Below are 15,030 nucleotides of genomic sequence, written 5' to 3' on the forward strand. Positions count from 1 at the left end.
TGCTTCACCTGCCCTGGACTTACATGAGCAGAGTAATTGAAAAGACTCTGCTTCCCTAGAGTGATAAGCAGTGCATATTCTTTAATTAATTAATTCTTGAAATGGCATCTAGTTTTTGGGTTTGCCCACAAATGATGGGCCTAATTCTTACTTACACTAAGAGCTCTTTACAGAGCTCTATCAGTGTAAAATTATATTACGGTAGGCACTAATATTGTCAGACCTGACACTTCTAACTTTCACCTTTTAAGCTCTTATAGGATGTTACACTAATCTGTGATTCAATTTTATTGTTATTTTGCTGCTGCCTTGGGAGCACAAAATCAAACATAATACTTAAAACATTTCCCTAGAAATGTTTAAGGAGAAAGATTTTTATTTTTAAGTTGAAAATTTAACTGCATGCTTAACCAACTTCAGTGAAGCATCAATCATACTGGACAAGCAATTTTAAGAAATAAGATAGTTTAAAAAATTAATTCTGAAAATACTGCCGACAATTTCACGATATAGATATTTTTAATATTAAAAGTAAATTGTAAATGTGTCTTTATAAACAATATGCATAAAATAGATCTACTATACTAAGCTCTCTCTTTTTAAATGCTGTTTCACAGTAATTTCTTAGGTATGCAAAGTTTTCCCTCAAAGAAATAGTGCAATCTGAAGAACATACATTATGTCAGCGGATTAGAACTACTATGGTCATTAATATAAGTCTTTATAGATTTCTTGTAGGAGTGGATGAAGACTCATATCTGTCTCCGTTTTCTTTATTATTTGCAACAGCTGCACATGTTCCGTTACAATCTGTCTGAGGTCCGTCATTTTCTGAAGCAACTTTGCAAACAGCTGTGATGATTCTGGATGATTCAGCTTTAGCTGGAGCTCCAAAGCTTGCAACAGATTGTCTTGTATATCTTCAATGGGCTTCACATTTAACAGACCTGGGCGATCTAGGGAAAAAAATAGGGAGTTGTAAGTTTATGAAGAATATGGAAACATCGATTTCATGTATTGATTTCTTTAAGATTTCTTAGTATATTAAGCATTTACATATGGCACTTCCTGAGAACTATTTGACAATTTCTTAATGTATTTATTGTAAGATCTTACTAGAATTTGCTCAAAGAAGTTTTAGAACTAGTCTTAGAAACAGTTCAAGCATTTGTGCGGTGCAGATAGAGACACATGTTTATACAACACTACAATGCCTTTTCCACAGTAAACTGGGAGTGCTTATGGAAAGGAAGAGTGAGATATAGTTGGGGGATAAACAGTCTGTATCAGGTAATTCACTTTTGGAAAATCAACATATACTCGGATAGATTTGCATGTAGTTCCTACCATTAAAAATGTTTCCTGCTAAGATGGATGCTAACCTATCAAAATAAAAAAAAGGCATAAATTCAACTTCTGCAGTCTCACTAACCTGGAAGATTTAAAAATCACAGCTTCAGCTCTTCTCCACACCCAAGTTCCAGTTGCTATTAAGAAGTCTCACGATAGCTTTTAGCATAGCTCATTAGCTTAGCCACACATGCTTATGGCAGTGGAGGACTGATAGATGTGGCTTGTACAGAAAATGCCTTTTCTGGGCTCATGCCAACAGAGAGTTCTCCTCCATATGGAGGAATCTGGGATGGATGTTTACAACTAAAGTCAGCTACTTGCACTGTCACAGCTGTGAAAGTCCAGGATTATCTTTGGCATATCTTATTCTTTGGCCAGAAGCAAAATCTTTCTTTTTTAAACATTATTATCTTTCATAATAATAGCTGTTCAACTTCTGTCTGTCCCCAAATACCTTCTTAAGTGGTTGCAATCATTATTTAACATAATTTGTAACATTTGTTTTCTAATTTGAGGTAATAAATTATTTGATTCTACAGCCATGAAAGTTAATAAAGTTGCTTAATATTATTGAATCTTCACATATGACAATGACCACCAGTGAATTGTTACTGCTAAACTACTTTATACGGGGTAACACCTCCTGATTATCAGCATACTCCATGAAAAAACAGTCAATAATTTATATAACATTTGCTGTGTAGCTATGAAATTAATTTCATAGGTTGATCAATAAAAAGCAGTCCTTATAGCTAGCCTTAAATTACTTCCCTAAGGCAGTATTTCCATTTCAGAAAGGACAAGAGGTTGATCTATATTAAAAATTTTAAAAATAGGCTGTTATTTCCTATGTTCTTATTAACCTTTCTGTGCATCCAGTTCTACTAACTCAGCTTGGCTTGTGTTGTATACTAGAAAAAAGGCTGAGAGAAAACAAAGCTCTTTATAAATACATTGGAGTTTTACTTCACAGAGAAAAAATTCCAGTGTAAACTAAAAGGGAAAGTTGGCATGAAAACAAACGAGTATACACAAGCCGTGAATACATGTAGGTCACTGATTAGGAAAGGGTAGTTAACTCTCAAAGAGGTGAGGTTTGTGGGTAGTTTTTCAGAAATAGTAATAACAGTAAATTTGAATATGGAGCTTGGTATTTGTTTGACAGTGGGTTTATGAAGGAACAGCTTTCGGTTGTAGGTGACTGGACTTAGTGACCCATTTGGCCACTGTTTCCATTTGGTATTTCATGCTAATAAGCTGTGCTTGTCTTGCAGACATCACTTATTGATACCATTCAACTGATAATACCATAAAATATGGTTCAGAAAGTCTGTAAGTAAGTATCTGCAAGCAGAAAATTGTCTCCAAACAAATGGGTCCTTTTTATTAATTTCCTTTGGCAATATTATCAAGTCTTCTTTTAAAGATACTTAGAGAATATTTTATAAATTTTAGATACTTATTTTTAGATTACCTAAATGCATTGCATGTGCTGCAAAATCTTGTTGCCTTCTTTATATCTTTCAGAAACTTCCCAACTTTCAGTACTTCAAAACTGTTAATAATTTTGGCTTTGGGTTGCGATAGCTTTAAATTTTACTTCTGTGTTGCAGATGAACTCTGAACTAGCTGGGTATGACTCAGTGTACAGTGATATAAAAAAAAAATCAAAAAGCACAAAGACTGTGGCCTTGATTTCCTTTGAGATTAATCTCCATTTGCCCCCTGCGTCTTTTATGGTGGGAATTTTTAGGGTGTGAGATTTTCAGAAGTGAAACCCAGTTGAAACATTATGCTCCCCAGCGCAACTGGGGAGGAGGAGTCCAGGAGCCAAACCCAGGAGATCAGTACTGAGACTGGAACTTACCAAGGAGCCCCCCGAATTTGGGTGCCCGAGGTCAGCTGAAGTTCAGTGAGACTTAAGCACCTAAAATCCTTAAGCTCCTTGAAAAACGCAGTCTAATGGTTTTATAATGACCCAGTGGAACTAAAGTCAGAAAAGATGACTATGACAAAAGCCTAGGAGATCATCAGATGTTATTTTTAAATAAGCCAATTTAAGAGGAAGGAAAATTCCCATTGAAGGCAAGAGAGATTTTTCATGAATGAGAACTTCAGGATATGGACATTAGTTTTCGGGTGTTGACAGTTTGCTATACTTTCTCAGTAAAAACTTCTTACAGAGGAAAATGCTGTTTCTGTTCCAAGAAACATATCTAAATAAAAAAAAAAAAAAAAAAAAGAAAGGAAACAGAAGGCAAAAGCTTTAACATACAGGTATTATGGTAAATTTCAAGTTGTTAAGATGCTCTTAAATATATACGCTCCAGACTCATCGGGTTTTTGTAGCAAAAGGTGTATTTTGAGCAGTAAGGAGCTCCAGATAGATGTGGCTTGTAGGAAAAAAATACAACGGAAATGATTAACAGTAGGCCTTGAGAAAAATTTGGATAGAGAATAGCGAGAAACAGAAATGGGAGTAAACTAGATGTGATACTGTGGTGGAGGCCTTTGAAGAGGCTAAGCAAGTCAGAATGCTGTTTGAAAGCTCACAGAGAAAACAGCAAAGGGAACTGATGAGGGAAGTGAAAGACAAAAACGAATGAGTTGTAGCAGGACATTCTTGTGATACAATGAAATTAGGTTACAGAAGGCCAAAGGAAAGAGTTGAAATGACTAAGGTGAGAGATAACTAAAAGTGAATTGGACACCACTTTTAAACCTCTCTGCCACAGAAGATTATTTACTGAAATTTAGATTTTTTGTTATGTGCTATTTGCAACCTGCCTTTTATCCATTCAGACTAAGCCAAGAGAGCACCACATTTCTCTTTTTGTTATTACTTTATTCAGTTTTTGTTTAGGTTTTCATTCATTGTCATACAGCTGTTTCACTTGTTTTGAAAATTCTGCAGGAAACAGTTCTAAGTAAGAAAATGTTCACGGTGACTGGGAAAGGCTAATAGCCCCTTAGTTTTGAGCGCCAACAGTATGACTTTGTGTAAATTGATGTTCTATACTGTCTCAGGGAAAAATATTTTGTTTGTTTATTTACTTACGGATTTGGGTGCTTCTTTCATGTTCCTAACAATAATTGCATTTTTTTTCTGTTCATCACATATGAAATTGCCATCTGCATGCCTTTACTCATACCTTTATATTTTCATATCTTTGATTAAATGCATTTTGCATTTAAATACACATTCTAAAATCTTAAAGTGATAAAACAAAGATATGGCTGACTGAACAACTATGCTACTTCTTTTGTTGAGGCAAATATGACTCAGCAGTTTGAGGTTTTTCTTCTGAGACTGTCACATGTATTGTAGTCACCAGGATTTTGGTTCAAAGCCCACAGTGATTATCTGCAGTTCTTGGTCTGATTAGGAAGCATTTCTTTGCTCTAACAGGTTTGCTAGAGCAGGAGTTCTGTAGCTGTCAAATATGAACTATTTCTTGGCACTATTCAGTGATAAAACTTCAAATTTTGCTGATCTCAGAGTGTAGCAAAATTATTGAATATAGTGTTTAAACAAGCAGCAGTGATTCACAACTCAAAATTTACTGTAAAGAACACACTCAGAAAACAGAAGAAGTGAATGTAGCAACATTTCTGAATTTAAGTAAGAGTTTGACTACGTGTTGACTAACAGTGTCTGGTCTTTACAAGTATACCCTACTACAATTTCCAAACACCACTATATCCTGAACACTGCAGAAGATATACAAAAGTTCAAGTCCATCCATGATACGTAAACACACTACAAAATTACCTTTTGAGCTTTTTCTTTATTTGACAACAACCTGCTTGAGTGAGTTTGCTGTTTCCAAATGTACATTATCCCAATAAGGCTTGGACTATAATCTTTCTTGCCTAAACACAGACATCCAGCTTGTTCTCCTTAAACCTTCTTCTTATGATAAACTTAATTTTCAGCTCAGGCATATATAATATTTTTAAAGATGTTTTAAGTTCTTTAACATGTATACCATGGCACTCACTACTAGCTGAGCATATGCCTCAATGGCATGGAGGAATACAATAGGGAGGAAGAATACCTCCTTGAAAAAAGTTTTCCAAATCTCATTTTACCAAAGCACGTTTTTCAAAGTTACCATAAGTAAAAGAATGTTGTAACGAGAGTTTGGCATTGCTGTTAATGGCATAGAGCATTTCTTCTGTAAAAACAAGGTAATATCCTACTGCTCGCTCACACAGTCTCTCTGTCTCATCAGCATTATATTCAGAATACTAAAATTAGTTTGCCACTTACAGTATTACTTTAAAGTGCAACATACTAACATTAAGAACAACTCTTCAGCTTTGTAATAATGAGTTCAGAGTAACATTTGGAATCATTGAGACACAGTGAGGCTGCACTGAGCAGCTCAGAAAGAATAAAATGACTGACTGTGGAAGTGGGAGTGCTTTCATTTTGTTGCTATTATAGTTAATTTGTCAGCTTCTTATTACTGTTATATAGGCATTTTGCCTTTTTACATATAACGCAAAAGCAACTGTTTCGATATCAAAAGGCTGAACTGTTTCATAGGATTTGTGGCAAATTCCAAACACTTCACAATGAAAAGCTTTCTACATGTAATGTTCCAGCTGGAATTATCTTTCTCTCTCCCTTCTCTCTTCTTCTTTTTAGAGCTGCATAAGACATAGCACCCATGGAGCCAGCAGAGCTCACATAATTTCGCTAGGCAATGACAGATTCACTTAGAATTAGAGTGTTTGGCTGGGATCTTTTTTTGTTTCACAAACTGATTTTCTTTTAAGATATTTGTACACAGGATTTCTTGAAGTGACTTAAACATTACAGTATTCCTGCAGCTAGTAAAGTCCTTGAGGTAATACGAGCTGGTTTTGAAATCCTATTTGCAATGAAATCATGCTGGTTCGATATTCATATAGTTATTATAAAAATTAAGTTCTGTAAGAACATAGCTCTTGGAGAAACAAGAGCGTCTGAGACATCTGAGAAATAGGATTTCAGTTCCATACCACATAAGATATTATGGTGCCACAGAATGCATACAGTTCAATACAATCATATCTGACTATAAATTCCATGATAAAAACCACTCTCTTAACTGGCAGCAAAGCTTAATTGTTCTCAAAATATAAACTCAGTTTTTACAAATAACTATCATGCTTTTTTGAAAAAAAAAAAATCTGAATAAAGATGGTGAGAGATCTTTGTTATAAAGAAATTAAAGGATTTTTCTAGAAAGGACTGATTTATATTTATATCGATTTATATATGGATTTGCTTCAGAGTTACTTAAGAACTAACTATTAAAATTCAGGTAGTTCTTTGTGGATCTCTGTTTACAAATTATTCTTAAAAAAAGACTTGTTGATAAATCTGGTTCAGCATAGTCAAATTTTTTGCTGTAGATCATTGTCCTCCTGAGATCTAAAATGTGAGATTAGTTACATCATACCTATTTCCTCTAATGTAAACCAAACATCACTGAAGTATAGCAGACCTAGCTTTGCAGATTGCAAGTTCCCTTTTTCAAATTAGGAGTGGATTTTGAGAGGCCTGTTTCTCATCTGTCAAAATTCATTATATTAGAAAATGCAAAATATCAGCATGTTTTGTATAGTGCCCTCATAAGGCTTGTATAATTTCTCCTCCCCCATCAAAACCAACCAAAAATATACCAGTAACATATTTTCCCTTCCTAAATCAATTCAGAGTCCCCAGGGATCATTGTGTTAAAATATTTGCACAAGAAAATGTCTTTTGGGAACTGTACTTGTTTGAAATGGATTTAGTTAGTCTAATAAACCATATTGTGATACCACATTTTTACTGAACGAAACACAATGCCCAAAGTAATTGTACATGATTTTAAATGAAGCTATATGTAACAATGCATTCTCAACAGAATGTTCATTTTTAGAACAATAGCATGTGGTTGTTGTGTTTGATTGCTTAAACATAATTTAATAACAAAATACTCGGCATTGCTCTGTGGAGAATCTGAATTCAGAACATTCAGCACATTCCTCCCATTGATATCTGCAGTACCATTCTAAGCCAAAGTACACACAAATCAGTTGGGTAAAATTTTCTTTGTGCGACATCACTAACTTGATAGTATTGGCCAAAGTAAATGACCTTCAATCTGACCTGAAATATATATCTGCTATCTCAGATTCTCGGTGGAAAAGTTTCTAAGTGAACTAAATCTGGGTAGCAGTCGCAAATTCACAAAATGTAATAGCTACATCACCTCAGAATCAGATAGAACATACTGGCAGTCTTCAATGCCTGTCTTTTTTCAGGCATTAGGAGACCATCATTTTCCTGAGAAAGGCATTCTTTTTTACCCCCCTTTTAAAGGCAAAGAAAGCGTTGCATGAATGAAAAACCAACAATAAAAAACCCCCACCATAAAATCCTGTAAGCCAAATGCCACATATATTTTGAAATTGTTATGGAGTCAAAGCTATTTGTGTACAATTAGCAAGCCACACAATCTAATTGCAGGTTTAAAAAATCCTCATGCAGAATTTTAACTTTTAGAAGCTCTTGCCAGTGAAATTCCACTCTTCCTGTTTTCAGAAAGAGTCCTGATTTTGTTTTCTAACTAAATGAACTGCTGATTCAGCAGGCATTCCAGCTCCATCATTAATATCAGGTCATTTACATTTTCACTTTCTGCCTGAAACTGAAAAAAAGGCAAACAATGTCAAGAAAGCTGAAAACTAATAAAAAACTGTGTGTAAATAAACTCACTCCCATCCCGTAGTGCTGAGTACTTTCCTGGTTGGACAGGAAGTGAAAGTGTCAATTCTATTATATAAAATATAATATTAAATAAGACAGCACTTACCTCCACTTAGTATAATGACAGCTATAAATATTGCCAGGTCACTGTCATCTAATTCCAGTGCATTGAACTTCACAGCAAACTCAAACTTGGGCTCCATAAAGTCACAAAAAGGTTTTCTCAGGCTCTTCAGAAACTCCCGTGTCATGAATCCTTGTCCATCAGATATAAGAACTCCATCTTTATTCATCAGAGATGCCAGGAGAGTATATATGATCTCATGGACCCCATATTTCAGGAGAGTTACTTGATCATTCAGGTCAAGATTCACAAAACCTGGAATGTTCTTGGCAAATTCTGTAATCTCCTGCACTGCCTCCACAGAGCGAAACTGACATCGCTGGAAAATGCGAATTGCTACCTCTTTGTTCTCCTCCTGCAGCGGTGACACATGCTTACACTTGATCTGATCTTCTCCCATCATTAAAGAGTTCATGTCATAAATAACAAATGGCTAAAAATAAAAGGAAAAGACAATTTACTTTCAAATGTCCTTTCTGTGAACATTTGGCTCCTGAGAAACTGAAGTAGCATACAGAGGTGTAACTCATCAGAAAACACTTCTATGAGGAATATATCAAGGGTAGTTGACCCCAAAGGGTTAAATCTTCATAAACCTATTAAAGCAACTATCCTCACAATGTTAAAATGATTTACAGAAAGGACAAGTAGTTCCTAAGGACTTCTCACATGTTCCGTGAAACCACATTCTAAAAATAGGACTTTGATACTTTTTTTTAATAATTAGGGGAGGGGAGTAAGGAACACTATTTTAAAATACCCATGATTTTTGCCTTTTCTTTTGTTCTTTTTTTTTTTTGCTTTTTTGTGTTACAGAAGTTCTGTAATACCAGAATTCAAAGTTTGGAATGCTTAATAACAAAAGGTTAAAATGTTACTCCTTTTACCTGAATTTTACTGGCTTCTATAAAACAGAATCCAGTAAGTGTACAGTGACATGTTTGCACTTCTGATAACATAACTTCTTTTTTGTAGAAAGACAGAGTATATTCACATTTTGATTACTTCACATACTGTCATGTTCTTTTCAAGTTCTATCCTTCTAGAAAGTGCTGCAAGTAATACCAACTTTATGGTATTGATTACCTGATAAGTGTAACCTTTTGCTGTTAATTCCTTAAAAAATAACAAAGTTAGGATATGTTTAAACTTAAACAACTTGTCAATGGGAAAGAAAACACAAATAACATGACACAAACTACAGCAGCACAGTTCAGAACACAAGAATGAGTCTGACTGTCAAATAAACTCAACTGGAATAAATCAATTTTGAAAGCAGATTAGAAAAAGTAGTGCCAGGAAAACTTTGTTAGGATCTGGAAACAATCTGTTTCAGAATAGCAGAAGCAGCTCCTGGTTTTAAAGAAGTGGTTAAGTGAGGATTTCTTGAATTTATCTGAAGAATTTTTTCCTTAGAGAACAAATGACTAAATAGTTCATTGCTGCACTGAACAAATATCTACTGATATTAATAGGTTTGTTAACATATTTGATTAATTAATTAACTTACAAGGAATTATACACCAACAACTGGACTACAGAAATGCATTTTTTAATTTAAGATCCTTTATGATTACAGATTCTAATGCCTTAATCATAAGGGTGCTCATTCTCATAGTTTTATATTCATTATAAGCTGCAGAACAGACTCAAAAATAACCCAAGCCTTCCTATACATAGCCAGCGGTCCTCTCCCACAGAATCAGCTTCTGGAAGCTCCTAAAATTCTATTTCTATTTGAGGATTTCAGCTTTCAAAATGGTTTAGTTAAATCAATATTCTGCTGCTTACAAGACCAATGAAACTAGTGCTGTCACTTTCACAGTAACCACAGGTAAACGTAGCTCCAGACCATAAGATTTAGTTTGAGTGTGAGGTATGACACTATTTGTCCACTTGCACCAGGATTTCAGTGTGAAACTGAAAAAATAAAGACACTGCACTTAGAAAAGCCAGGAGGATAAGTTATTTTTCAAGAAGTAATGCTATTTTGGCAGCAGAAAAAACATTTTATACGTATCTGTACATATGCACGCATATGCAAAACAGTGGAATAACAAGACTGTAGAGGAGGCTTTTAAAATGCATGGTTTAGTACTAGTAGGTCATTCCTTCCTTTTCTTTCTCGAAAATCTTAAGTGGGAGCACAAAGTACAATAAAAAGTCATCTATTCTGTGCATGTACATATGCTTTAGAAAGACTACACAATGCCACCAACCTACTGACATTAGAAGATGAAAATCAAGAAACAGTTCAAAATAGCTAAAGACATTTTTAAAATAAAGATTCAGATGAACTTTGTGAGTAGACTCTTATGTCAAATGAGCACTGTATATCCCAGAAGAAGATGAGTTAGCCATTTTAGTTTTGACACACTTACTTAGCATATCCAATAATTTTCAGTTAATGCAGATGATATAGCAATTAAAAAATAACATAAATTTAAACTATGCCCATAGTAAGCAGTTTGATATTCCAGAGAACCAAGTACATTACAGTTCAAATAACATAAAAGTTGTAACCATGAAATACTAGTGTCACTCTTTCAGCGTTATTTTTTTAAAAAGACTTGAAAATTTGCAGCAATGAAAAACTGAATTCTATGTCTTGTTTTATTTCTATATTCTAATCTGGCAAAATTTTAAAACTTTCAATAAAAAGGTAGAACGTCATTGATAGCATACTATATATTTACTGCACGAGTATTGCATTAGCATAACTTTCAGATGTGACCAAGTTACGTAAGCCCAGGCATTTGTTAAGTACCCAGCACAGCAGAGCAGCAAACCACACACCAGTTGATTTCTATGATAACTTCATAGAACCTTACAGAACAAAAGTAGGATTTGTGGATGCACTTGGGACCTCAGAAACAAACTTCCCAGATTTCTAAACACACGTCCGGAAAAACAGAAGATGACAGCACTGTAGGTAACCCTGCCCAAATTTCTGTTACGTTCCAGAGCATGCACAGTGGGCAGCTGCAGAAAAAAGGAGCAGGCCTCCTCGTGACATTTTTAATAAGAGGAGGAGTAAAAAAGATATATAATTACACACCCCAGTTCTATTCTGTTTCCCAGTGCGGGTACATAGTTATTAAGAACACACAAAAAACTAAATTGCTGTATTAATTCTTTCCCAGTAACCTATGTTTCTGATAAGAGAGGGAACTGCGAAAAGACTTGGAAAAAGCAATGACCCTCAAGTGGACTTAGCGTATCAGCTTTCTGCAGAACAAATACACTGTGCCAGTTCAAACTTTATACACTCCACGATGAAAAGTTACTCAAATTTTAAGTGTCCACAATATCTGAAGTTTTTATGTGAGGGGTGCAACCAAATTAGGGACAATATTTAAATTATGATTTTAACTGCCTTGAAAGAAAGAAAGCCTCAAAATTCTTTCCTGTCCTTGAAATTATTAAAGAAAATAAAATACAGTCTCTGTTGTAAAACTGACAATAAAATTTCTGCCAATCATTCTAGAAAATATATCAAATTAAGAGTTATTAGTTTTGGAAAACTGTTCCGCTCTTTAGGTATTAAAATAGTGACAAAATTTAAAACCTACCATAATTATCAGATCTTATTTATCCTCCTTCTCACTGATACAGAAGGTTGTTATGTATTGCCAGTGAAGTTTCCAAAGCAACCCACAAATACACATATCTCTGTTCCTTACTTTTAGAAGATTGTCTTGTACTTTCTCCTAAAACTCAAATTGTACCAACACAGGATACTGATCTGATCCAAGATAACCCAGTTAAATGCAGGAAGTCATCAGAGCATCATAAGCATCATAGTTAAGGTTAGCAATGGTGTTGGTATTGGGAATCATTTGACACATGAAAAAGAATACTCCTTTGGGTTCAGCTGGTACTGTAATATGCTATGATAATCTGCTATGATATGGATGCTTGAATAGTATAGCAACTGATTCCTCACAGCTAGATAGCCACCTTAAACAGATAGTGTGGAAGATAACCTTTGGTAAAGGAGGAGGAAAACGGGAACAGTGGATCAGAGAATACAAAAAGGTTAAGATGACCTTCAAATTCTTGTACTGGTTTCAAGTATTTTATTAGGTGAACTTGGAGTTTTTTCAAATAATGTTTACTTATCCTATCTAAAAACATTTCCTGTGTTTCAGACACAGCTTGAAATATGTAACTGCCAACAGCAAAGTTTTTGGTTTTTGTTTTGTTTTGTTTTGTTTTTTTAAAAAAAAGATGTGTTGTCAATGTGGTAAATCATTTACTCAAAAGAAAGAAAAAAAAAAAACAACAGAGGAAACTAACTGATTTGTCTGTCGTCTTTCCTGTCAAGATCGCCCTCGCCTTGGCTTTGGTCAGAGGGAAAGACTTTATGTATGAGTCATACAAATGCTTGGCAAGTGCTCGTAGATCAGCAGATTCAGGGTTTAACTGGTCGATGTCGCTGGAAATCTCTGCCAAGAGCTTCTCCTTCTCCGCTTGTGGCATTCGACCAAACCTGATGGCTGAAGAAGATGACAAGCAATTACTATAGCTATAGTTGCACCTAAAAAAGCATATTTGAATAACTTTTTATGTCACCTTTTGTTATGAGCTCTTCAAATTTTTATTAAAACAGTATTTAGGCAAGTAAGAGAAAGATGATTTTCTCCAGTAATCTAGGCAAAACAGCTGAAGTGCTTTAAATAAATGTAAACAAACAAATCTCAAAGAGGAAATAATTTATGTGCCCAAACAGTGAGATTACAATATCTTGCTTGGAAATGCAAAACTATTGTTAGCTCACCTGACAGAGTTGTTGAAAACCACTGATTCTACCTCCAATCTAAATAAAATATAAAGAATCTTTAAGATATTAAAATTCTGTTGGCTTAGGGTAGGAACCACCATTCAGCCTTGTGTTGTTTTGGGCAAATCACTATATGGATCTCAGATTCTTTATTTGTTTAGAAACAAAACACTCACATGCCTTGCAGGAATAAATTTCTAAATAGTTCAACAGAACTAAATGTAGCAATTGCTATAAAATGTTACCAACAGAATTAAGGAATGAGAAAGAAGGTTGTGCAGGGAACAAAAAAGCCAGAAAAGGCTGAGTTCTTCATGGTAACTCTATGTACATGCAGTATTGAAAGAACAGGAAACGGTTCTACCTAGTCATATGATCTCACAATTGCTCAATACCAACGTAAGGCAGGCTGTAAACCTCCTACTTTTACACCTATGTACTTACTATCCAAGACACTATTTATTCATATGGGGACTGACTTGGAAAATATTTCAAATGAGCCATCAAGGTCAAGATTGATTTATCATATGGTATTTCAAAAAACAGAATTTATTTTATTTTACGAAAACAAAACAGAACAAAAGAGCATCAAAACAAAAAATAGAAGAAAAAATAAAGGATTGCATAAAATGTATAAAAAATGATATAAAACAAAAAAGAGAGTTCATATTTGTACTTAGTGTAACCTAAGTAAAACCATGGAAAACTTCAGCATAACTACAAAGGAACTAATTCAGCTACATATGCTTCTATGAACACTGTGAATCAAGACCATTTTGGTATTTTCATTCTGCAGTTAAAATAGATTCTCTCACTATTAAAAATTCTTATTTGTAGTTAACACAAATCCTTTGAGTTTTTTTAAAAAAACATGCATGCATGTTGATAATATTAAACCCATGATACTAATATCTGCATTTCAGACATTCTTGAAGATGTAAAATGAAGTATTTAATGAAGTAAATATAATGAAAACTCACTGAGAATATTTTATAGTATTTACAGATTTTTTTTTTTTTTTTGGTGACACTTAAGGACTGATTCAATAAAAAGAATCAAACTGTCATCAATTTAATAACGCTAATATATATTATTACATACCTATTGTAAGAAGTTGTTACAGGCACAGCAAGTATAACTAAAATGTGGGATCAAGAAGGTGTTAAAATAATAATATAGCTAATAAAAGTGTTAAAGGTTAATTAAAAGTCCGTGTTGATCAGTGCGGCTAGACATTTGTTAAATTAATATTTTCATTAGAAGCTATTATGTTCTTCACTAAACCTGGTTTCAGATTGAATATTAATTTAATATTAAATTTGTGACATTCATAGGATTATGTTTTATGATTAATTCGTCCACTTTTCAAATGTGCATTTTGCAATAGCTTAATCAACAGAAAAAAATCTTGTGAAATATTGATGCTTCTGATTGGGTTAATACTTTTAATATTTCATTTACTGTAAATGGTTCTAGAGTTAGGTGCCTTCTTTAACTCATTTATTTTTATTTTGTTTGTGATGGTGATACTTATTTTCCTGAAAAGTGTTTTGAGATCTCTGCATTAAAAGTGCTATAAAAATCAAATACTATTTATTACTTTGCTATTTGTTTCAGTAGTCTTCCTTGTTGCAATCATATCTAATTTTTTATTTCCATGTGTTTAAGAATTTGTGTAATTTTTATATACAGTCAAAAACCCCTGTGAATGTTAATGTTAAATCAGAGCATTGTCTTCACTGTGCTAAATTTTATGAATGCAAGCACCTTCATGTATAATCTGTTTTGGAGTTAAAGCCCAAAGATGTGGAGGAAGACTATATCAAATGTTACATGATTAAAGCTGCATAGAAATTTGTTATATATTTTTAAGGAATATTTGGCACAGGTTTGGCATGGGGCCTCATGATGCTAACTCTTCTACGAAGATCAGATTTCTGGTTTCTTTTAAAAAAAAAAGATTATTTTAAATTCCTTTTTTGTAAATGAAAAAGGAAAAAAAGCCCCACAAACAACAAAAGA

General features: G+C 34.0%; 1 protein-coding gene across 1 annotated transcript in view; it reads right to left on the reverse strand.

Moving 5' to 3' along the window:
• Positions 1–708: 708 nt before the first annotated feature.
• PPARG (peroxisome proliferator activated receptor gamma) overlaps positions 709–15,030 on the reverse strand; it is a 31,702-nt gene continuing 17,380 nt past the window's right edge. Inside the window, exons 5-7 of the mRNA XM_075713748.1 lie at positions 12,525–12,724; positions 8,208–8,658; positions 709–956 (exon numbers count right to left, since the gene is read on the reverse strand). Coding sequence (XP_075569863.1) covers positions 709–956; positions 8,208–8,658; positions 12,525–12,724 — 899 coding nt within the window. The remainder of the gene's footprint in view (positions 957–8,207; positions 8,659–12,524; positions 12,725–15,030) is intronic.

Source organism: Pelecanus crispus, chromosome 7 (assembly GCF_030463565.1).
Source record: "Pelecanus crispus isolate bPelCri1 chromosome 7, bPelCri1.pri, whole genome shotgun sequence".
Lineage (NCBI taxonomy): Eukaryota > Metazoa > Chordata > Aves > Pelecaniformes > Pelecanidae > Pelecanus > Pelecanus crispus.